The following is a 23,566-nucleotide window of genomic DNA, read 5'->3' as shown; positions in this document are numbered from 1 at the left end:
AATTCTATTTGCCAGGTAGTCAGGCTACCTACAGTTCTCTACCTACATCTACAGAAATTATTTTCYGAACTCAGGCTAATTTATTAACTTATAAAGGACTCTGAATGGAAGGTAGTTAAAGTTCAAAACCTTACTATTTTTGAGCAGGTACTRAATTTATACCTGAGACCTATTTGTACATTAGGGAAAATTACATTGGAAACACTAGTCTGTTCAAGATATCAGCAATGACTGTGGCCTCTAAAGATTCAGTACCTATACAGCACTAATATGGCAAATTTTAATGATTTACAGTCACATTTTCAGTGCTGGGCCTCATCTCTTTTTTCCTCTTCATGCTGTTAGCTTTTTCTGGTTAGGCTTCCCAGAATACTTAAGCTTTCAATAAAGACGACCACAGAGCTGTGTTCAGAAGCCAGGAAGGACGTGGTTTACAAAAGCTAACATTTTTTGTTCCAGCATCAGGAAATATTTTCACTGATGCTGTAAATATTGCTTTGTTTGAATGGTGGAACACTGAATGGTTTTATTTACCTTTGTAGCATTTTTTCATGTCAGGACCYAGCCACATGTTGTCAGGACAGGCACATGTATACTTGGGAGAATGAGGAGAGATTTGAGGTGCAGGCAGACACAAATACTCACAGCCTCCATTTGGTTGGGGGCTGAGCTCACAGGAATCTGGAGCTGTTTGAGGATGAAAGAAGAGACAAGTTATTTTTCTAATTATTTATTTGTTGCTTTTGGCAAAGAAATATCAGTTTTTTTAAGAAGCCTTTCTTCCACTCCCTACCTCAATTCATCTGTCTGCTTAATCATCTTTACAGTTYGGAGTACAGTGAAACCTAATAGATCTACCTTAAAATCTGTAAAGAGAGATTAGCAGATAARAGCTTAAATTGCCTTTTGGGGCTCCATTTGCCTTTTTGATCAAACGTAGTCATTTACAAGCTAATGGTCCAAATACAACACAGTAAAGATGGTATTTGAATGACTTGTTGATGACCATTAATTATAATTTAGAACATTCACAGACTGCTGTTGCTGCTGAACCAGGAGAGCATCCTCCATCCAGCTGTACGTTCCCTCACAATTAATGTCAGCTAGAGACAAGCCTTTTTTTTCACTGAACTTTTCTCATGCTGAATTTTGCATATGAAGCCAGTTTCTGACTCAAGATATCTATTGTATTAGGCATTTTCTTCAGGCAGCCTCTCAAGATTCTCTGCCGCGTCAAGGGCAGAGAGAACTTTAAAAAGTTCMAGTAACAAACGCCATGAAAACGCGATGGCTGAGGCTTCAGGGCTGGCCGCAGGATCCCAGAGGGACCCAGGTAACTCTCCCAGGTTGCGAGGCTGCACTGAAGCCTGTGCCACTTCCTCTTCACGGCTGTTGCTGAAGCCAGGAGGTGAATGCCATTACACGTRCGCTTACCTTGCTGTAATTATACTTTCGGATTGCAGTACAGCCAAAATATATAATGAATAGCAAGCATCAAAGAGATGAGAGTAACTCCCTGTTATCAAAGATGCTAATTAAACAGCTATTAACAAATTGGGTACTTTTCARTAAATGCTGCTGCTGAATTAATTATGCAGGAACTTCAAACATTAGGCATTGATTTTTCATTATTACCTGTGCTTTCTCTCCTTCATCAAGAACCATCAGGAGGCACTTCATTTACTAGCTCAAATAATTGTGATTTAGGGACATGAGACTCTGAGGACACATCTTTCTTACCTTTGGGCTGCTTTAATTCATGAAATACCACAATATCATGAGGATTATTGAGATTTTCTGCTAAAACGGAGATGTCCAAGCCATTCAGCCTATTTGCACTGAAGATTGCTTCATTCTCCAGGTCAGTCCAAAACACTCTGTCCTGCAAGCAAATGCATAGGATTTCTGATCTGACTGCGTTCAAATCTGGTTCAAGTTGAATTAAACACCAGCGTTCAGGAAGTCAATGCACTGCTGTTCCTACCGAGGGACACTTTTTTTTTTTTTTTGGGGGGGGGGGGGGGAATGTCACCTCTGATGTTTAGACATATAGCAATCCTACAGTGATTGTACAAGCAGTCAGTAACTCTCAGTATTTCTAATTATGGGACTGAGAAGAGGAAACAGAAATTTGCTTAAATTTAGAAGAGTTGTATCCATTCTGTTTCTGAGCATTTTTTTTTTTTTTTAACAGGGTGGATTATGAACAGAACAAAGGGGTTTGCTAGAAACTTTGATTATCATCTTTGCTGATTGTTTTCTCCTTTCCAAAGATATGACCTAGACTAAACAGGTATCTATGAAGAGGCCAGTGCTGACAGCTCACCTGGAAGATTTTAAGGAAGAGGTTTTGCTGAGTCAAAAGCCAACCTTGATGCGTGAAATAAAGAGAAAGGAAAGGAGGCTTTGATGCACACCTTGGCAGTGCGCTACCCAGATCCCCCTTCTCTGCTACAGTTTACCTAGACAGAGGTGCTAAAGGTCAAACTTTTGTTCCCATAATCATTTAGATATTCACAGAAAGGGGCTTAGCTACAGAAGAGATCGGACTCCACTGCTCCAAGCARTCCACTGTAGGCAATCCTTTACCAGGACAGGGCAGGGCTGGATGTCTCTCTGCTTCCATCCAGGTAAAGCAGGGATTTAAATTAGGTCTTTCACCCCTGGAGAACTCTAGGGCTAGGAGGGAGAACGCGCAGTCTTGAATATATGCTTTAGATCTTAAGCATGAGATACAAATTGCAAGGAGGCTGTTAGCCRTGAGCCCTGCCACTCCATAAACCTTATATATATATATACATACATATATATATATTTATATAAATATATTATATTATACATATATATATGTATTATATAAAATATATAATATAACCTAATATATACCTGTATATACCTAATGCAGAAATCTGGATGCCTGCTTATGTGGTGATTTCTGCAGATGTCAGAAGTTTCTCTTTTTTCACTGGTGACTTCTGAGGATCTGAACTGTACCACTTAATTACTGCGTTGCTCTTAGTCAGTCTATAGTGTTACACTGAATGTTACATCACGCAGAGTGTACCGAATCTACRAGAGCAATCGAGTTTTCAGTGGAATGTACTGAAGTGTTAGAAGCCTAAAGCCTTTATGAAAACAGGSTTATGTATTTGTAGGATGACAGCTGTGATTTTTGGAATGAGAAGTTTCTCTGATGTGTAGCAGGGTATACATGTCATAACTGGAGCAGTTCAGCCTGAAAGAGAATTATTGGACTTTAAACTAGGTGAACCAATAACACTCTTTTTTAAATACCAAGCCTTCACCATCAGCAATGCACTGGTGTGCAGTGACTGCAGAGGGAGCCCTGCGAGTGCCTTTACTGGTACAGATAATCCCAGTTGAAGCCTGCAGATTCCTAAGAGACTGGTGAAAACGTTTCTGAGGAGACTTCTGCAGATGCTGCGGTGGCCACACGAACAATGGAAACAATCAGTCTGCAAGGCTGAAAGGAAGATTTAACGGGCCTCCCCTGACGGTTCTCTTGGCACCAGAAAATGCAACACCTACACAGACAGGCAAACACGGTGTGAACCACGGTGTGCTCTCTGAGAGCAGCAGAAGGCTCAGCTACAGGCTGAGAGGCTGCTCTGGGCCCATGCAGCTCCCCTTAMAGTCTGGCTTCTCAAAAGACACAAGCTTTTGCAGAGTCAGTTGGTGAATAGCTGTCCCACCTGCTCATCATAGTAAGCGGCTTCTCCTTTCCCTTGCCAACAATTCTGGCCTTTGCATGGACAGTTGATTCAATTCAGATCGAGGGAATCCCATTAGAGTTTTGTGCTACAATGGCATCACCTGCCCTCACCAATTCACTGGTAGTGCGTTAAGAGCACGAGATAYGGCACTGCTCCTGATGAGGAGCTCTGGAAAATGATTTGCCCTGCTGAACCCACACCAAGTTAATCAGTTTCTATAGCAGCAGCTGCCCTCACTGAGCTTTCTGTGCTGTGCAAAAGGCAGAGCTTTCAGTAAGAGCTTTGAGACCCCTTGCAGTCTCCAGTCTGTTCTGCATCCATCCTTGACTCTTACCTCAAACACTGCTAAGCCGAAAGGATGGCTCAGATCATCAACAGAAGAGATCAGAACTTTTCTGTTGCTGCCATTGAAATCAATGCAGGACAGTGAATGCAATTTGGAGTCTACCCAGTAGAGACGCTGATTCAGCAAATCTGAGAAGTGAAACACAATRAAGCAAAATTACACACAGCTCTAGCTACTCTTTTCTCTTGCCTAGCATGTTTTTCCTGCTGGCAGCATGACTAATCTCTTTATTATTGGGCTTTTTTTCCTTTTTTTTAAAACAGTAGTTCTGATTTTGATTCAGTGCCCAGATATGCTGGGATAAGACCCTATAAATAAGATTAAAAAGGAGGAACATTCTGTTGTCTGTGGGGGGAATGCCTGATTGACAGCCCTGTACAATGAGGTTCTTTTGTTACCAGGAGGAGCAGGCCAGTGGCAGTGTGGGCTTCCCAGATCACTCTATCAATGCCCCTCACTGAGTGAGAAGCTTCGTCAGTCTGGAGGTATTCAGTCCTTGGCCTCTTGTTGGAGAACGACTGTGATTGAAATGAAACACCTCTCTGGAGGAGCTGTGAGATTTACACATTTTCAGTGAAAAAGACTCCTAGGTTCCAGAAACCCTTCGTATGCTGCTCGCCRGGGGAACACAGGTGATGGGGACACTCTTCTGACAAACCAGCCAGATTTTGAGGAGGGTATAGGTAAAAGCAGGAAGGTAGAATTCAAGATTATTTAGAATATTATGAACAGAATTTCTCTTCCTGGAGCAGATTTAGTTATTTTGGATGACATTCATTAAACTGAATGCAAGTGGATGAGTGCCAAAATACCACAAATTCTATAATTAAACAAGCTATTAATTAATTTCTTAATTACTGAAGGATAACATTATTGCAGCATTAGCCGTTTGACACTGGGCTAGGTAGTAGCATTTCTTCTTCATCCTCATTACRGCCAGAATTTTGTAATATGAAGCTAAGCAGAGAACCTCTCCTCTGAATGGTGTCAAGCAGACACATGGCTGTAACTCCAGACCAGACAGTCCCCTACTGTCCTCTGGGTGCAAGGAAACCTTCTTTCCACTCGTGCTGCCCAGTGCTGCAGTCAGGAACGACCGCAGCCCTCTGTGTGCCAGCAGGACGTGGGATACGGGCTGAGATGGCTTCCGCTGACCCCGTGCAGAGCTGCTGGGCGGCCCAGTCCATGGGGAACTGACTCCACGCGATACATCTCTGCTTGACGTACCATGCGTTAGTCCAAAGTAGTACCTTGACGCTGCCTCCTAGGCAGGACCAGAGAAGGTCCTTGTGATACCTCCCAGACTCCCAGGCTTTTGCAGCTCTGCATCCTCCTCAAAACCATCACTCTCCCTTAAGACCCACCTAAAAGCAACTTGAAGTGCTTRCAGTATGAGATTCTGAGTGTGGCCACACTTACTTGTCTAACCCCAGGCTTGCTACTGAAACTAAATCTCTCATGGCAGTGAGCAGTGAGTGACATAGTATTTCCAGGATTTTTGAGTGCAGGTGCCTTTGCACCATTCASAGTTTTGCTGTGTGGCAATAAAACTAAACTGCCATCAGCCACGAACGGATGCTGTAGCTCCAACCCTGGTACTTACCAAGCGTGATGCCATTAGGCCACTCAATGTTGTCAGTCACCAGCACTTGCCGCCCCACACCGTTCAGGCCTGCCTTCTCAATCTTAGCTTTGTCTCCCCAGTCAGACCAATACATGAACCTGAAAGAGCCAGGAACAAGAAATCAGACCCAATGGTAAAGAATACGTGTTACTAATCTGATGAGGAGGTACAGTGCACTCTGCTCGATTTTGCAAAGCCCCTCAGCCACTTCGGTTTGTTCTGATACGTGCCTGGGAGCCACCATGCTCCTGATGCACACACTGCCCACAGGCTGCTCTGCCACAAACCCTGCATTTGAGTGCAAAACCTCACCTTGGTATCCCCATCCAAACTATCCCCTGGTATCTCTGCTAGATCTCTGGACTTCACTTACCACCCAAGTAGCACATACTCCTGTCAGACTACTTGAGTCCCCAACACAGCCTGAAACAGCTGACTTGTGACCTACATTATTTTCAGGACTTTTTCTCTGCAGGGGCCTTGCAAAGATATACTTGAGGTATCTCAGCAGTCCCACTTTAATGGAGCTAATCATATAATTAAAATCAGAGTATCTGTAAAACTTGATGAGATGAGAACCATCTTTGAGTCTGTAAGAGAGGCAGATGAGGACTGGAACGTCCCTGTAAGACAAGGGACTGTTTGGGGTTTTCACACGTACCTCCGCGTGGGATCGACAGCAATGGCTCTCGGCTCACTGAGGTCGCTGTTGAAAAGTGTCCTCCTCCTGCTTCCATCTGCAGTGGCAACCGAGATAGTCTTGTTTCCCGAATCCGTCCAGTAGATGTTCTTATGCACCCAGTCTATCGCGAGTCCCTCAGGGGAGTTCAGCTGGCTGTCTATTAAAATCACCTGCTCAGCTGTGTCGCTCGCTTTGTCTATGTAGGCACTGCAAAGACAAGACTCGTCGCTGGACTGACGCAAGGCGCGGAGAGGGCCGTGCAGAGGTGCACAGAGACAGCTGAATGCTGGGCAGAACCAYTCTACCCCAAGGAAAGGAAGCGCATGCATGGCAGCGCAATTAACCTGTATGGCTGCACGCTGCATTGGTCCACTGCTTTCTCCTACCATTTGTTTGTATTTCTCTCTACTTGGGTGGCAGGGATTTGCAGGACAGGGAACTATCATTTTATTTTTCTATCTGCTTCCTGCTGTAACTGCATAATTCAGCAAAACTTGTAACATAGTGCACCTAACTTCAATAATGTCGATTTAGGGGATTTATGGACAGCCGAAGTATAATCTCCTGTGCTCTGCTGAACAGCATTGAACTTAACATGCAAATAAATGTGTTCAAATGTGTTGCAGAATTATCACTTACTTTCAGTGAACTGATACGGAGTTATTCTGAGTCTGCATCCATGTTTCTAAGAGCTTAGTCTGGCTCTTAGAATAATTTAGTACATCTTTAAAAAGTTACAAAATAACAGAAAGGTGTTTTTCTCCCTGAATGACTGAAACTCCAAGATGATTCCATCTCCCATTCCCCAGCTAGCCTGCCTTCGGCCAGGGAGCGCAAAGCTAGCTTTTATTGGAGCTGAGCTCTCAAGCAGCAGTTGAGAGACTTGGAAACAAATGTCTCCAAGCAAAAAGTGCTCGTGTTACGGCACAGTCGGCAGCTCAGACTGGAACAGCTGAGCAGATTATCAGGAGGATACCGCATCTGCAGAAGGTGTTCCAGGGCGAGCCAGAAGGAGCTACATTTCTCTCYGCCCCAACACCAAACGAATGGCATCATCAGAGGCCTCTGCGGGGTGTCCGATGATGCTTCCAAGCCTCTGTTATTTGTGTATGATGAACACCACGTGTTCTGCGTACACAATTTCAGGTCAGCTCAATCTTCCCCAGGGAAATAYATCATTTTTGACACTTCCTGTGCAACACTTCGGTGAGCTGCTGCATTGCACCCTGACCATGACTTGTTACATTCATGGGGAAGCTGAGAGGGGTGCATGGGGCTTTCAGAACAAGAGTGTTGAAATACAGAGGTGACATCTCACTTCTCTTAGTAACTAAATATTGTAAAATATCTTCTGACACCCCTGGGGACATCTCTTCGATGGGAGAGGGGCTGGAAAGGGAAGCAAGGCAAATATTAAGGAAGATGGGATCTCTTGCCAGCAATTATGTCCTGGACTACAGTTTGCACCTTGCAATATCCTTTCATAATTATGGACTGTTGTTCCCTGCAGGCAGAGTCCTGTTCTCTGCTGGAGGGACATGATGCCCTTTTGTTTTGAAATGTTTCATATTAGCGGTATCTTAAACAGGAATATTAGTTTTTAAGAAATGATGACGACACAGGTCGCTCTGCAAAAAAGCTGGCACTTAAAGCTAACAAAAGCAGGAGGGAGATGAAAATCCTACTGTTTAGAAAAAGAAAAAGGCTTGATATAGCCACGCTCAGGGTATGAACAGTGTTCTGGGTGCCCCAGCCCCAGAGAGCGGCAGAAGGAGCAGTGTGTCTTGAGCCCGTATGAATACGTAGCCCCTACCGGCCCCAGCTGTCCCTACAGTATCAGACAGTGAAAACAGCCACCTTTCCTCTGATTCTCCTCCTCATTTTTAGGGCTCCCCAGGGTTGCTCAGCGTACCAGGCTAGCTACCCGCGTGCTTAATACTCAGCACAGTTGAGGCAGATTTCCCTGCCAATGGCATGGGAGCTGCTACAGCCTGCAGAAAGCCTGACTTGGCTCCTAGGCACTAAAAACAATCAACCTTTCCCTGATTATTAACTAAAATCCACGACACATCGCTGTGGTGCCATAGCTATGCAAATCAGAATATACATAGGGGATTTTCAAAACATAAATTAAATGCATTTTTTAATAGGCAATACTGTGATGGATGCCATAAAAAAAGGCTGAAGAAGGAGAGAGAAAGAGAAATCCAGAATATAGGAAGCGGTCAAATGCTGTGAATTTAAACCCAGGTCTATAAGAGACTGGAGTGGTCAACTAGTGTCTGTGTTGCAACTTCTTTCTCACACTGTTTGCCTCCTTTGTGCTTTCAGATGCCAAGTCCTGTGTGGTTTCTTGTACAGCAAGTCCCCAGCACAGGGTGGCTGCAGTCTCCCGTAGTATCACTTAGCAGTATTATGATACAGTAAACGAGAGTCTACACGTAGTTGTACAAAGGCAGCAGGATCTACACTGACAAAAGGCCTTTCTGTATTATCAAATCAGTAACTGCACAAGCCCCTGATTTCTGTATCAATTTCTGAAAAGCTCACGAARTTTGGGTCACAACAGGGAGTCAAGTATGGGAAGAAAAGCCCTCAGGTTCCCTGAGTTCACTGCACTCCGCCATGTTCACAGCAGACTGTCCTTGTGGGGCAGGGACTGAACCACATCTTTGGAAGGGCACCAAAACACACGTCCTCCTCGGCCCTTACCTGTAGATTTTTCGGTAGAACAAATCACACCAATATATTCTGTTTGTTGCCACCTCCACGTCCAGCGCCACGACGTTCTTCAGCATGGGAATGATGCGAGAGTAGTCCCTTTTCACCAGGTCTATCTTGCGAACTTCATGGCGATTGGTGAAGATCAGGTATGGACTCTTGCCTGTTACAGAAAATAACCGCATTTGTCATTTTAGCAGCGGCTCCAAGGACTTGACCGAGCTCACATTCCTCAAACGAAACCAAAGTGAACAGCAGTCACTGACAGTTCTGCTTTGTGAGGAAGCTTTGTACCGCACCAGAAGCAAGTGTCAATGGCTTCCAGAAGCAGAGCTGTTACACAGGGACACAGGGGACCGAGGCCCCTCTTCTGCTCGCTGGACACACATCAGCTGTCAGCCTGCCCGTTCTGCTAGTAAGCCACGAGCAAAACTCTGGGAAATATCCATCCCCTTTGGAAGTATGGACAAGACGGGAGACTCAAAAATGACCTTAGTGGTTTAGACTAGTTTGTGTCCAACAAGTAGAAGATCCTAGGGAAGCGCACGCTTTCACTGAAAAAGCCAAAGGGGACTGAGGAACATGACTTTGGAAGGGAAGAGCTGGGACRAGGTTCTAGCTCTGAAATAGGGGGCTCTGCAGGGCTCCCAGGATACACAACAGAGTGTTCTGATCAATGAGCTGACGAGTGTCTCCAGATGTGAGTGAGGCCCAACTCACTGCAGACTGTAAGACTAATAGACTTGAGTAGGACAGCAGGACACTGTAGTACCATAAAGAACCTGGGAAAAAAGAGGCCACCTGGATGTGCAGGATAATGTGAGAAGGGCAATTCTACGCTGCAGGTAATTCACCCCTCCCCAAGAAACYCAGTTTCCATTAAACAAACCTTCATCATGACTAACGCTTAATCTTGCACASTTCAATTTTCTACCCCTCTGACACAAACATACATTTTTGCAATAAGCTAAGCAAACTTCTGGTGTTCACRTGGGTATTTATGCAGGTGGCTGGGGCAGGGGAGAGGTAACTAACCCACCATGTTTTAATTGGGTTGTTTTCTTCTTTTTACTACTACTACCGCTAAATGTTTTTGCTGCACTGTTTTTAACAACATCTGTCAAGAGACTTTCTTTTCTAGTTTGAGCTTCAAACAGCCAACTAGTGACTGCAGTCTTGCTCTGCACACTGTTAAAATATTCTGATCTGCACGATCAGTAGTTCTTGCCTAGAGACGCATCTGCTATCACTGCAGCAGTTCTGTGCTCCTTGAAATGAAYGTCTTCGCTTGCTAGTTTCCTTTCGTCTCCACTTGCCCAGCCTTGTCTCCTTATCAGAGTTGTGATGTGGAGCAAGTGGCACTTAAGGGCCTGCGGAGTTGTCTTACCTACAGCTTTGCAGTTCTTGGACAGGGTGTCCATCTCGTATCCCTCGTAGCACTCGCATTTGTAGTCCCCTTTGTAATTAATGCAGATCTGGCTACAAGCGTCTGGATTCTCACATTCATCTATGTCTGAAAGGAGTGTTTGAAACCCATCAATAACTCGAAATCAAACCATCTGTGATGGAGCAATACTGGAGTGACTATAATCATRTCTCTGTATGGTGAAACACAGGGAACTGCTGTTTGCATGTGAATTACCTCCACATGTTTTTTTATCCAGAAGCTTGTATCCGGGAGGGCATTCACATTCATAACCAATCTTCAAGTCTTTACATATGTGTGAGCAGCCACCGTTGTTCAYAGAGCATTCATTTGTACCTGGAAGAGGTATAGAGATTATCTATTAAAAAGGAGGGGTTTCAATCATAAGACTGAATAAAACTAAGAGATGTCGAGGTCCTCAGAGATTTCCCCATGGCTATCAGCTTTTGGTGGCCAGGAGCTGGCCACACAGAGCATATGAATGACTTTGCAAGTAGGAAGCCACCACTATCTCTCTTTCTTGCTTCTTTTTTCCCCTCAAACCAACACTGGAGGATCATCTGKATTAAAAGCTAGTGGCTAAGCAAGCAGGGAGCCCTGGGGACATCGCCTATGCAAATCTCCACATCTCAGCCCATCTGAGGGCTGCTGCTTCAAATATGTTCTGCCAGATGTGAGGGACTTCCAAGGGACTGAGGGGCTCTCTCCAGGAAGCTCCTCTTTCCCCATGTGCTCGTTCATGTTGACTTCTCTGAACAGTCTCCTTGAGCTTTAATAATTCATGCTTGGGGAACCTCTTTCCCCGGAGCCCCTATTTTGAAACGCTGCACTACTTTCCCAGCTAGCTCCAAGGAATGATACATGTGACAATTCCTGAAACGACCGAAGTACAGTCCATCAGAGATGCTCCATTAAGAGTGAGGTGCACAGTCCTCCCACGGACACCGCCCACACCACAGGCTCTGCTGGCAGCTGCACCAGCCCRAGCGTGCAGGTCACGGAGCTACGGCCCCTGCCCTGTCCCGGGTCCCTGCCTAATCCAAGGTCGCCTCTCTTATCCCATTGAAATGAAGAACACACGGAATGGATCTTTGTAACTACAGCTGAATTAGAAGCTGAGGAAGGCTGGCACAAGGGGTTCTCGTGTCTGCGCGCWGTAACATTTCTTGTTGCTGTAATTAACGCACGCAGGGCGAGGAGAAGGGCCTCCCCCCGGGTAGGGCTGCTGAACAGAAGCTGTGGGATTTCAGCAATAGTGGCTCACTGGAACACACAAAATTGATTTGTTTCAATCCTTAAGGCAATTTAAAGCCAAATTTTTCATTTGTCTTTTACTTCTTGCCTCCTTGCACACTGCAGGTGAGCAATACAGCAGGGCCATTAAATTGGTATTCTTGGAAGAAAATGAAAACAACCACAAGCCAATTAAAGTCAGTAAGACCAGGAAAATATCATGCCAGAAGGAACCCCATCTCAGCTGCGGGATGCTTTCACCTTCCTATCAAAGACATACAGACACAGATAGCAATACATTATTAATGGGGCAAGTTCACTAGGCTCCAAGAAGCTGTCCACAGAGTCACATTGTGCGTTGTCACTCCTCAGTGATGTTTATTAATGGATGTCTCCTATTACTACGCTTGCACAGGCCTCTAGCAAATTGGGTCATAAACATGCACGCCCACGCGCTGCAAAACACTACCAAAGGCTGTTTCAACTAACAAGCAAACACTCATTTGGATGATTCCCCTGGTTTCAGAGGTGCTTTGTGGAACGGATTTAGAGACAGTGAATCAAGCGCTGCTTCGCTTGCTGCAGTTCCCAGGCCACAGYGCGCAGAGGCCAGGCGGGGAGCAGCCTGCGGGCAGCCGCAGCCCCGCTCCCAGGCTCCGGCAACGTGCTCGCTGCACACCTGAAACAAGTGAAGYGACGGTCTGCCTTCTGCAGGGCCTTCGCGGGGAACCGCGGAGCGCACTGCAGGGTCTGGCGCGCAGCCAGCCGGATACACCGGCACGAGGAGCGTGTGCTGCGTCTCCTGGCTGCTGCGTGGTCGCGCTTTACCTTCACGGCAACACGCATCATTTCTGTGGCCCTAAAGCAACATGTTTCTTTCGGGAGCTGTTCTCCTTTCAGCTTCCTAATTCAAATGACGCTTCCCTGCCAGCCTGGGATCGCAGCGAGTCAGCCGCAGCAGCGAGGCCGAGCGTGCTGCTCCGCCTCCCGAGACCAGCCGGGCTGCCAGCTCCGACGGGCGACCTCCACAGACAGACGAGCTGCARCACCCACTCAGAAGGACAGGGAGACGCGGGTTAGTGCGGAAGACAGCAAGGGCGTACTGGAAGCACAGGGCAAGCGCATCCTCCCTGGCAGGCACACGCACCACTTTGACACAGAGGAGAGCCTGACGGTTCCTCCTGAGCGTGAGGAATTACATACACGTACAGGCACCGTGTTCTCTGCTACTGGTGCTCCATGAGGACGCAGGGTGGGAGAAGCCAGCTGCCTGGCCAGGGCTGGGCTGCCCTTGGCGCCCAGTGAGGGTGAAGATGGGCTGTAGTGCCAGTCACTGGCTGTCCCAGGCAGGGTGGCCCRTTGCTTCGGGGGCTGCTGACTCTGCCAGGCAGATGCAGGCCAGGTGGGCGCCCGCAGCTTGGTCACTCRTGCTAGCCCAGAGTCCGGCAGGACGCTGCAGAGAGCGACCTGCTCCCATTCCTAAGGAAGTGGCAACCACATGTAAAATCTAGAAATGGCTCCCTTGGTGGTCACTGCCACTCACTGGGTTTCCACCTTCAAGGCTCGTTCCCAGTGCTAAGCCATCTTTATGACGTTATCCTTGTCTTCAATTACGGGATAATTTAGGCAGCGAGGCTAAAGGAACTGCTCCATGCTGTAGAGGACACCAGCACCCACTGGGTGCGGGAATTCCTGGCTCCTCGGGCTGTGCTCAGCTCAAACACCCCTCCAAGAGCAGAAGCCAAGCTGAGAAGGGCAGTTCAAGCTTGCAAATGATCAGACTCGGCCACTAGTTACAGTCACGTAAAGGGTGGTGAACTATGYGGAGAGAGCAGAGGCGAGGGAGGAGGAGCAGAGTGAGAAACAGCATTAGCAGCTACATGTGGTTACACTCAAAGCTGTGAGCGCCAGATGGAGGAGAGGGGAAGCAGTTACAACAGGAGCAACACGTAGAAGGCAAGTACTGTACCACATTCTTTCAGAGGCTCGTCAGACCAGTCCCTGCAGTCTCTATGGGAATCGCACACTTTGCCTCCGTCAATGCACTCTCCACTCTTACACTGAAACTTGCTGGGACTTTCACATGCTGACTCTGTCGTGTCGGGCAAGAGAGGAAAGCAACTAAGTTAGATGAGGCTGGTGACAACAAACAGCCTGACATTAAGCTTCAAGAGGGTGTCATTAGCAGAAACGGGGTGGGATTAAGCAAGTGAACATTAAGCCTGAATATCATGCAAGGAACTTTTCAAGACGTGCAATCTGCCTGGTCAGCGCAATCATTGCTCCCAAGCAGCACTGCCGCCAGAACGGCTTAAAGCTCTCAGCCAGGAGGGGCRGAGCAGGCCCGTGCCCGTGTCCATGCCCGCGGCCGGGCAGCTCTCGTGGGCTCACGCGCACTGCCCGTACGTACCTTGGACGCAGCCGGCCTCGTCGCTGTTGTCGGGACAGTCGTGCACCTTGTCACACTGCTTCGCCCCGTGGATGCAGGTCCCGTCGCCGCACTGGAACTCGTCCGGCTGGCAGGTCACCAGAGCTTTAGAGAGACACCGTGCAAGCGTTAGCCACGCGGCGCTTCAGGCTCTCGCAGCGTGACACCTTTTAGCCACGTGCAGCTAGCACAGCAGGTACCAGCATGCTCTGCCCAGCGAAGGGCTGCAGCCCAGGCTCACTAGCAAACAGGCTCCTCGTTCCCGCGACCCGTCACACGGCTTATTTCCAAGGGGGCCTGTCTTCCCCGTGTTTTCTCAAAACCCCACTAACGCCACACGTCCTGAGAGATCTCAGTTCCAGCCTTGCCATCTCGCCGAGTGCAGCCGGCTACCGTGCGATAGAAAACCACTGCCTCCGAATCGCTAGAGGAGGTCAGCGCTACGGGGAGGCAAGAGCGACACGTCAGCGATTCCTCAAAAAACCGACAAACTAGTTCTAAAACAGAAACTGCTACTTTCAGGAAGGGCCACAGCCATGAAGCGAGCCAGCGTCAATACTGTGAAACGTTACTGCGTTAGCGTCCCACGGGACGCAGGATCCGCCTTCGGACGGCTTCACTCGGCCGAGCTCTAGTGCGTCCGCAGCCCGGGCAGGGCGCCGGAGACGGCAGGAGCAGCCGCTGCAGGGCTGGCGCGGAGCGGGGACCTCGCCTTGAGGAAAACWCGGTCTGAACAGGCGGAAGGCTCGGAAACAGCAGCGCCCCTCGGAGAGGAAAGCCACGCACGCGCTATTCATAAAAACTGCAAAGAACCGCAGAGCGCCCAGCCTGCCCCAGGCCACCCCGACCTCTGCCTAAGCCTGGGCCGCTCCAAAGCTCTTCCTACTGTCCAGCCTAAAATTCCCTCGCTGTGGATGTCTCTTAGCCACCATGTGACCCCCCCCCCCCGGCAGGAAAACCAGTTCATTTAACGCTTTCAGCAGCGACTTCTAAATGCGGAGACAGCGACGTGGCTCCTCCTGCAGCTCTGACCAYGGGGATCAACCCCTGCAGCAGCTCCACAGGCCACCAAAGCCCGRGGGAGCCCCGGGAGCAGGTCTGCGGGTGATCATGTAAATCTGCAAGACAACAGCTACGGATCTGGAAGGCAGCTGTTATGAATCCCACTAACTGCGATCAGCTGTAGCTTCCCCAGTTCTTCTAGGAAGCAGTTTTCGTTAAACATTAATAGAAAGATTTCCAAGTCTAAAGCTAACAAAAAGGCAGGAGAACTTTGTTCTCCCGTAGCAGGGTTGTATCAGTGAAATCTCAGCAGCTTCACAGCTATCTCCACAGGTCCACAAAGCAAACAGGAAACKATTTACTAAAACCCTGCTAAATTAACCAGCACACTAAAACAGTCATGCTTTCCATTTGCAAATATTGGGCATAAAGATGAGTTACTCAAATTTAGCCTATATATTCCAGATTCGAAGTCTGCCCTTGTGTCTCTTCTGTCTCTGTGTTCAAAATGACAGAGGGGGATTTGTACCAGACATCATGAAATAACTCACTTCGCAATTTTATGGCAATTTTTGTGTGCAAAGTGCTTTTCAAGTATTAATATCAAGAAAAGCCCAATGTTTGCAAGATGCTTCAATTCCATTCTCCAGATGGGAAGGCGCAGAAGTGCGAGGCCACATCTCAGGAGATCTGTTTTCTAGTTGCAACCACGGTTTAATTGCCCTCCTGGATGCCCTAACCGGAATTTTTAAAGGACATATTTTTAAAAATAACCCTTCCAGATTTGAAGACTAATAAATCTAACCTGATGTTTGTTTTATATACATATTTAAATATATACTCTGGGGGAAAAAACAGCCACCCAGTGTTCTCACATAGCTTCCCCAAAATGGCTCATTCCTTCCTATTTATTTGCTCTCTCACTGCCTGTTTGCCAGTTGATACCCTTCATTCCTGCTCTACTCATTCATCACCCCAGAGACACTATAACAAATGGCTGGTGATGGTCTCATAACACTTTTTTTAAAGCATTATCCCCCATCCCTCTATTTTATACATCGCGGAACCCGTACGTGTCCCATTTGCAAGAGAAGTGGTACTGCTGTTATCGTCAGCCTGCATCAAGGTGAACCCCGTGTATTTGTGCCGTTCCTGCTGCTAAGGGGCTGGAGCAGTGCTGCACATCTGGAATTTGCTGCACGTCACACCAATACAAAGCTCAAAAAAGAGAATTTCCAGCCCAGGAAAGAAATAATAAAAGTCAACCCCTAAACTCTTCAAGTCCAGCAGGGCCTCCAGCCCTCGCAGACGTTGCTGCTTTACTGCCGGCACGTGCATCCAAGCAACACCTGCCTTCAGGACGATGAAGCAACATCGGTTTTGATCCCGAGGCAGGCAACCCGCTGGCTACGTGTGCACGCAGCGCCCCGAGTCCTCTCCTGGCCGGTGCTTTCGAGATCCCTCCCCGCTGTCTAAGCGGCAGCAGGGTTACACTCTGCGGCGGCTCAATCCTGGTCTGCAGGGACGCGAAGCAGAGAACCTCCCTGGGGCCACGGCACGAGGCTGGGGGAGGCAGCAGCAGCCTCCTGGCAGCCAAACGCGCTCCCCGTGCAAACCCCGCGGGCATCTGCTCCGCTCTCGGCCTCTTCCTACAACCCCCCGCTGCTCCCTGCCTCGCTGTCGGAGCCATCGCAGCTCCGGCGTTATCTGTGCCTCATCCTGCTGCCCAAGCTGCTGTCTGGGACTATTTCTTCCTCTTCTTGCTAAATAAATAAATAAATAAATAAATAAATATAATAAAGAAAAAGAAAAAAGCCTCCAAATTTGCACCTGGTGCTCTCTGCCACCAAGAGCCTGATCGCACCTCCTCTTGGAGGTGTGCTGAGCTCACCAGCCTGGACAGGGTGTTGTCAGGGGTGTGAAAAGCCACAGCTGACYGTAATTGGATATTCTCTTACCTACTTTTGTAAAAATACCTAGTTTCTGCAGCTGGGGGCTGCCTTCCTTCCCCAAGGTGGTCTAATGTCAGGACTGCTAAATATATACAGCTATGTAAATATTTTATATTATTTCAATCTTGTGATTATGAATATTTTAACAAAACATTTTGCTCTTCCTTTCTTGTCTCTCCTTCCCCAGATAAGTGGCCAGCTTGAACAGTTAAGTGGCTAAAAATGGATGAAACATTCAAAAATACCATGCGCACAAGCAACACCATGTTAAATGCATAAAGCTAGCTGAAAAGAAATTCATTATTTATTAGCATGGTGCCTTTAACAAGCCAAACTCAAAGTGCATTTCAAACTGGATTCTTCACAGGTGCTGTTCTTGCCTGCCTTACTCAGTGTGCTCTAACTTCACGAGCAGAAGATTGATTATTTTTTTTCTACTGATCATATATTCCCTCTAGCACCGTGGCTTCTAACCTCCAGCCTGCGACCCCACCATGCAGCCCAGGGCTTTGAAAATGTTTCCCGTTTTCTGTGGCTTTCCTTTCCAGTGAGACAGATCTCCTCAGAAGCACGCGACCACCCAGCAGCCCTCGCAGCCCCTACCAAATTGTCAGGGAAAAGCAAAAAAGGAGCTTGGGGTATTCCTGACCCTGCCGGTTGGGTGCAGAGCTGTGCCATGTGGGACACACAGCGCCTTGCTGGSCACAGAGCTGCTGCACGGACACTTTGCATCCGAGACCTGCCTTCAAAGACAGCCCGCGGTGGCCTTCTGGCTGCCCTCCCCGCCGAGGAGACCCCTCGGCCCTCCCCGCACTCACGGCAATCCTGCTCGTCGGACTTGTCCTTGCAGTCCTCGTCCCCGTCGCACTTCCAGTTCAGGTGGATGCACTCGCCGTTGCCGCACTGGAACTCGTGGGCCGCGCAGGTGGTGAGCGCCTTGGCGTCGTAGCCGCACTTCTCCACGGACTCGTCCGACTGGTCCTCGCAGTCCAGCTGGTTGTCGCACACCCACAGCTCYGGGATGCACACGCTGTTGTTGCACTGGAACTCGTTGGGGTTGCAGGTCAGAGGGGAGCACTTGCGCTCGTCACTGCCGTCCCCGCAGTCGTCGTCCCCGTCGCACACGAAGATGATGGAGATGCACGTCCTGTTACTGCACTGGAACTCGTTGGGGGAACACGCTGGGGAACAAAAGCAAACGGGTGAGCTGCAAGGTCTCCAGCCTCCAATCCCTTCCGCTGCGCCYGCTTTAGCGCCGTCCGAGCCAGGGGAGGGGTAAAAGCATCTCCTCGGCTGGCCGAGCCCGAAACGCTCGGCACAGCGGCCAACAGCACTGCAAGGAGCGGGTGAAGATGCAACGCTGACCTCCTGGCTGGGCAGGAGGCGGCAACGGAGCCGGTAAAGCAGCTGCTGGCACCGGCAAAGCTCGGAGGCCAGGGTGGCCTTCCCCAGCGCCCCCGGCAGCGCCGGACAGGATGGGGCAGCAGGACTGAGAGCGCAGCAGGCAGGGGCAGCAGCCCGGGGYGGCGCGGCCCTGGCTCCGTGCGGACGTTACCGGCTCCTGCCTTTCACGAGCGCAGAATCAGGCTTGAGGATTTCACAGCGCGCCTGCTTTTGGACATATTAAGTGGGATGTGTAGGGTAAATATTTAGTGAGCTGAGCATCAATTTAGCTKCAATCTGCCAGTAAGGCCCTTTGCAAGACGCGGACTGCCTTCCCGGAAAGCGCTACTCAGCGTTAACGTACAAACGAGACGTTTCCCAGTCTCCGCTCGCAAGCCCGCAGCCGGCTCYGCCAGGGAAGCCCGCTCCGGCTGAGCTGCCGGCACCCGGCGGCGGGCAGCTAGCAGCCGCCGCATCGCATCAACTGAGGGGGAACCTAAGCCCTGGAAGAAATTCACTGCAAACACTTTTAATCATCAAGTGATTTTTAAAAATATTCTGTATCAGCAGTTTCAGGCATCTACAGGAAAATTATGGCTTTTACAAATTACATCAAATTAAATAACCAGTCTCAAAGAAAAGTTTTTTTTTTAATTGCACCTGGGAGATATGTGTGTGTGCGCGCAGGCTTGTGTGTCTTCAGCAGAACTATTTTCTGTCCCTTCTGCAGAGCTCCTACAATAAACCACAGATCACACAACACCGCTAGCTACGATGGGAAGCACATGGGGAAAGCAGCCGCCTCTCTGCAGAGGAGCTGTTACACCCCAGCTTTACAGACTACAGCAGGAAGCCCGCCGTACCCTCCTGAAGTATTATRCCTGCTTTATACCTGGGAAGGAAACTATTTATCCAGCAATTAAGGATGTGTTCACTAGCTCATTAATTTCCYGAGTTACTGTTAGGCTGAGGCTTACTTACATTTCAGCTTCCAAATCTGCTCTGCTCTGTCTGTCAAATTAAGCAGTTTGGAGTTTTGCCACCTGCCTTCGGATAAGGACCGTCCCTTGGAGGGCCTAATCTTCCTCCTCGCCGAACAGAGGAAAACTTAGATCAGACGACTAACAGGAGGCTAATCCCGCTTGTAAGGACCTGGAGCAGGAGCACAGCCACGCAGGGAGACGTACACAAACATTTTGCATGGCAGAAGTGAGATCACGAAAATGAAGAGAGCCCCAGTTTGCACCCCSCATTTCCCCTCTTTTTCTTACTTGTGCGTATTTTTCTATCTGTATCCCGTAGCTAGAAGGAAAACGGTCTGTGGATCCTACAGGTCAGCACGCACCTGTACGAACTAAAGAATTTTGCAGAYGACGAATGCTAAGGAACTGCCAACTGGAAATTTAACTTAACTTACAATCTTACCAACCAATTCAGATAATAAAATAAGATACAGCAATTTTGCATGGGATATATACRGTTTCTGTAACAGATTAAGGCTGAGAAGAAGAAATTGCTTTTCTGGCATTATTCTGATGAATCTCAAAAACAGATCAGTGAACAAAATTTTGCATAGAGTTTTGATCCCTAATTTTTGGGCAAGGSTGCAGTGATTTGCACGCTCCAGATGTGCATTAATTTCCTTCCCCAGAGCTCTAATGAGCCCACTCTTCCTCCCTTGGTATTGTCTGGGTCCCACCTCCACTGCTCCTTCCATATGTACACGTCTCCCTTTCGCAACCTGCTGCATGGGCAAATTAGCAGTGGATAAAGATACGTGTGGGCTAGAGGCAATGGAAGTCTGCACAGAAGCTCCTCCTCTGYACTTACAAATCCTAACACAGGCACAAGAACAGCGAGAATCTCAGCAGACGGTAGAAAATAGAAGCAACTCGGCTTTTGTGACCTCTCATGAGGACCTTCTCAAGCGAAGCTTGTGCAATAGCAGCTAGAAAATTGCATGGTCACGATCATTTCTTTTTGAGAAGTACATTTAGCATGATGACAGCATGAGAGACCAGAAGGTCTCCCTCCAGTGAACAAGTGCTGTTGCTCCCTGCCCCTTCCCAATGCTGCTGTCCTCAGGTGGGACCAAACACGGGGCAGCAGCACCGGTACCGACAGGCGGTCGCCCGCACCGGAACGGGGCTCGAGAGGCCAGGGCAGCTCTTGGCGCTCTGGTCTCCCTGCTCACAGCTGCTGGATGCTGCTGGGGTCGAYGAGCCTGAACAGACTGGGCTGCCGCCACTGTGCCGTGCCAACCACCGAGGTGCCACCATGAGTGCTGCAGCRATCATGCCAGGGCCACCAGCAGCCTACACACTGCTGAGATGCCTCCTCCTGGTGCTATCTGCAGCGGGAGCACGTGATCCCTCTCTGCACAACGCTACTCCAGGCGGCTCTGGATGAACTCAAGAGATAAAAATGCCCTTTTCCTCACTTCCAGACCAAATGACCATCTTCTCGCCAGCCACCTGCAGCTCCTCCTGGGTCAYGCGTGCCTCCAGCAACGACCTCCACCTCCGCGTGTGGCTGGCTCTCCTGCTGCCCAGGGGAAGGCAGACACCATGCCGATCCTCCACCCTTCCTTCAACCTCTCTCACCAGCTGGGCTCCGCAGGGCAYGCTGGGGTAAAGCAGGGTCTGCAGCTCCCAGCCATGTGGGGACTCGTCGGTGCACAGAAAAGCTGCCCGCGCTGCCTCTGCACCCAGGCGGCAGCCAACGCACTCATGCTCTTTAGGTCTCTGCTGCCCGGCCTGGTGCTGGTTTGCAGAATAAGGGGCAGTATTACAGCCTATCTTAYGGAGCAATTGCAGGGATGGGGAACTGAAGTCCCAGAGACACTTTACCTTGCACCTCCGTGCATAAATCCGTAGGGTTCCCGGGTAGATCCACCACCACAGCTTTTCACTGCTCTCAAGTATTAAAATAGAAATGCCTTGAATAGTAATTAAATGATCACTGGGGTATTTTTTCTTTGACTTGAGCAATTTGTTTGCATTCTCGGATTTTTGCTGCCTGCCCTATTAAAAGCTTCTTTGCACAAAACAAAGGAAACAAATATTAGCTTGCTTTGCTCAATGCCACAGAAATAAGTGCTGCGTTCTCAGGTGCGAAAAGTACTTCAAATATGAAGTGATCCCAATGGAAATCTTGGGAATGTTTGTCAAGAAGCGTTTAACCAACAGGCTTCAAAGCAGTAAATAAGCATAATTACAAAAGCAGTTCCACAGAGTACCATAAACCATTAAGATTTTTTGCATTTTTAGGGAGCAAAGGATCAAACCTAAATGGCAATGTACATATGCTTTGGCCTAGAGACAACRTATGCCAGAGGTGCTTTGCATTAATTTCTGCCTTATCCTATATTCTGACACAAATAGCACAACAGTCGCAATTTTTGCCTCGCAGCCTCTGTTGCAATCTTGTCACATCTCTGAAGGAGAGAGGAGCGGAAGCTGCCTTTGGAAAGGGGGAGTAAAGCAAACGAGAGATATTGTAGATGTGGACTTAGTGTGCCAGCGATGGTGCACTTCTGCCCTGAGCCAGGATTCAGCCAGAGGCTTCGCGGCGTAATTGGGTGCAGCAGGGACAACCTCAGCTCACGCACCGCACCAAAAAAGGAGGTAATTCCACCACATGCTTCTTGGGCACGTCCTTAGGAAGTAAAGCAGATGGCCGTAAAGACCCAGCGCCCTTCCCGATACTTCTGTGCAACAACATTTTCACAAGGGGTTGTACATCTCTACAAAGCACGGCTCTCCAAGCCTGGATAAACCCCTGACACGTGGGGTAAACGGGGCCTCCACCGTTAATAAGGGCTGGGAACRATGTACAGCGGACTGCAAAGCTGCTGCTTCTGCCAATCTAAATTAAGCCCTTCTGGCTGGCCAGCAAGAGTCCAATAGTTAATTCATCTTTTTCCTCCAAAAGAGTCARTTCCTCTGGAAATTACATGAGTGGCTTATGGAAAGGTAATCATTTGCTAAAACACGTGGTGAAGTGGGTAAGGGCAATTACTGAGGCTGAAGAGAAGAAAGTAAGATAAATTATTACATTGTATTGTTTTCTGACACCTTCTAAAGCAACTCAAAGAACTATGGCTCCAAATTTCTTGCTTCCTTAGCTCCAACACTGGATTTTTTTAAGGCAGCCAAGCGATGAGTTGCACCTGCTAAGGTTGTACTGGGGAAAGAGGGGTCTGCTGTTGATTTTTCACCACTCGAACCCTGCCAGGAGACGTGGGTCGACTTCAGGAATGCCCCTGAGCGTCAAGGATTGGGACCTGGGCTGCAACAGCGGATGCCTGGGCTCCACCGGCCCCGGGAACCTGCTTTAGGAGCAGACTCGGCCAGCACAGCCCTGGAAATTAATCTCAGAGCTGAACCAGAAYCACGGAGGTCACAGAGACCAGAGTTGCTGAATTAACCTGCAACTCCCCGGCCAGTTCCCAGTGCTGTTATCACGTTAGATTTATTTAACGAGCATCGACATTCGTGTTTAACCGCATCCAAGCTATTTGTTTGGTCTGCAGACGATACGTGTGCTTACCAAATATTTGATACAGCTCTTTGGTCAAATGCCAGCCTTTAAAGCCTGGATTCGTGCCTGGGAGGAGCAGCTTCCCGGGGAAAGGTGCCCACCAGGAAGGGCAGCCCAAGAGGCGGAGGTAAACGAAGCTGCCCTTGGAGCGCGTCGCTCCGCAAAAACGCCGGGCCCCCCGCGAGGGGCACAACGCAGCTGGATTGCAGGCTCTCCGCTAGCAGCGCTCGTTGCTATGGTGATCGATCCCGAAAAGCTGAGATAGACGAAGACTGCAGAAGGAATAGTAATTCCTGATATTGTTCGGATCACTCATGTAGCTAAGGAGCCGCTGCACGTGCTCCAGCAAATTAATATTTGCCTGCACTCGCTGCCTTTGCCACGCTGCTCCCCTCAAACGCAAACGAGTTATTTTTCCATTCTCCGTCACGGGATTTGCATAGTATTCGTTAATTATAGTGGAGCAACTGGATGCCAAAGCCCCCACTGATAA

General features: G+C 48.7%; 1 protein-coding gene across 1 annotated transcript in view; it reads right to left on the bottom strand.

Moving 5' to 3' along the window:
- Window positions 1-23,566, bottom strand: part of LRP8 (LDL receptor related protein 8) — a 212,421-nt gene that overhangs the window by 7,006 nt on the left and 181,849 nt on the right. Inside the window, exons 4-14 of the mRNA XM_085308184.1 lie at window positions 17,967-18,329; window positions 14,177-14,299; window positions 13,736-13,858; window positions 10,750-10,869; window positions 10,495-10,620; window positions 9,099-9,270; window positions 6,366-6,593; window positions 5,684-5,802; window positions 4,069-4,208; window positions 1,741-1,882; window positions 535-687 (exon numbers count right to left, since the gene is read on the bottom strand). Of these exons, the coding sequence (XP_085164310.1) occupies window positions 535-687; window positions 1,741-1,882; window positions 4,069-4,208; window positions 5,684-5,802; window positions 6,366-6,593; window positions 9,099-9,270; window positions 10,495-10,620; window positions 10,750-10,869; window positions 13,736-13,858; window positions 14,177-14,299; window positions 17,967-18,329 (1,809 nt within the window). The remainder of the gene's footprint in view (window positions 1-534; window positions 688-1,740; window positions 1,883-4,068; window positions 4,209-5,683; window positions 5,803-6,365; window positions 6,594-9,098; window positions 9,271-10,494; window positions 10,621-10,749; window positions 10,870-13,735; window positions 13,859-14,176; window positions 14,300-17,966; window positions 18,330-23,566) is intronic.

This window comes from Rhea americana, unplaced genomic scaffold (assembly GCF_003343005.1).
Source record: "Rhea americana isolate MKP2758 unplaced genomic scaffold, rheAme1 scaffold_27, whole genome shotgun sequence".
Classification (NCBI taxonomy): Eukaryota; Metazoa; Chordata; class Aves; order Rheiformes; family Rheidae; genus Rhea; species Rhea americana.
This window is presented reverse-complemented; position numbering and strand designations above follow the sequence as displayed.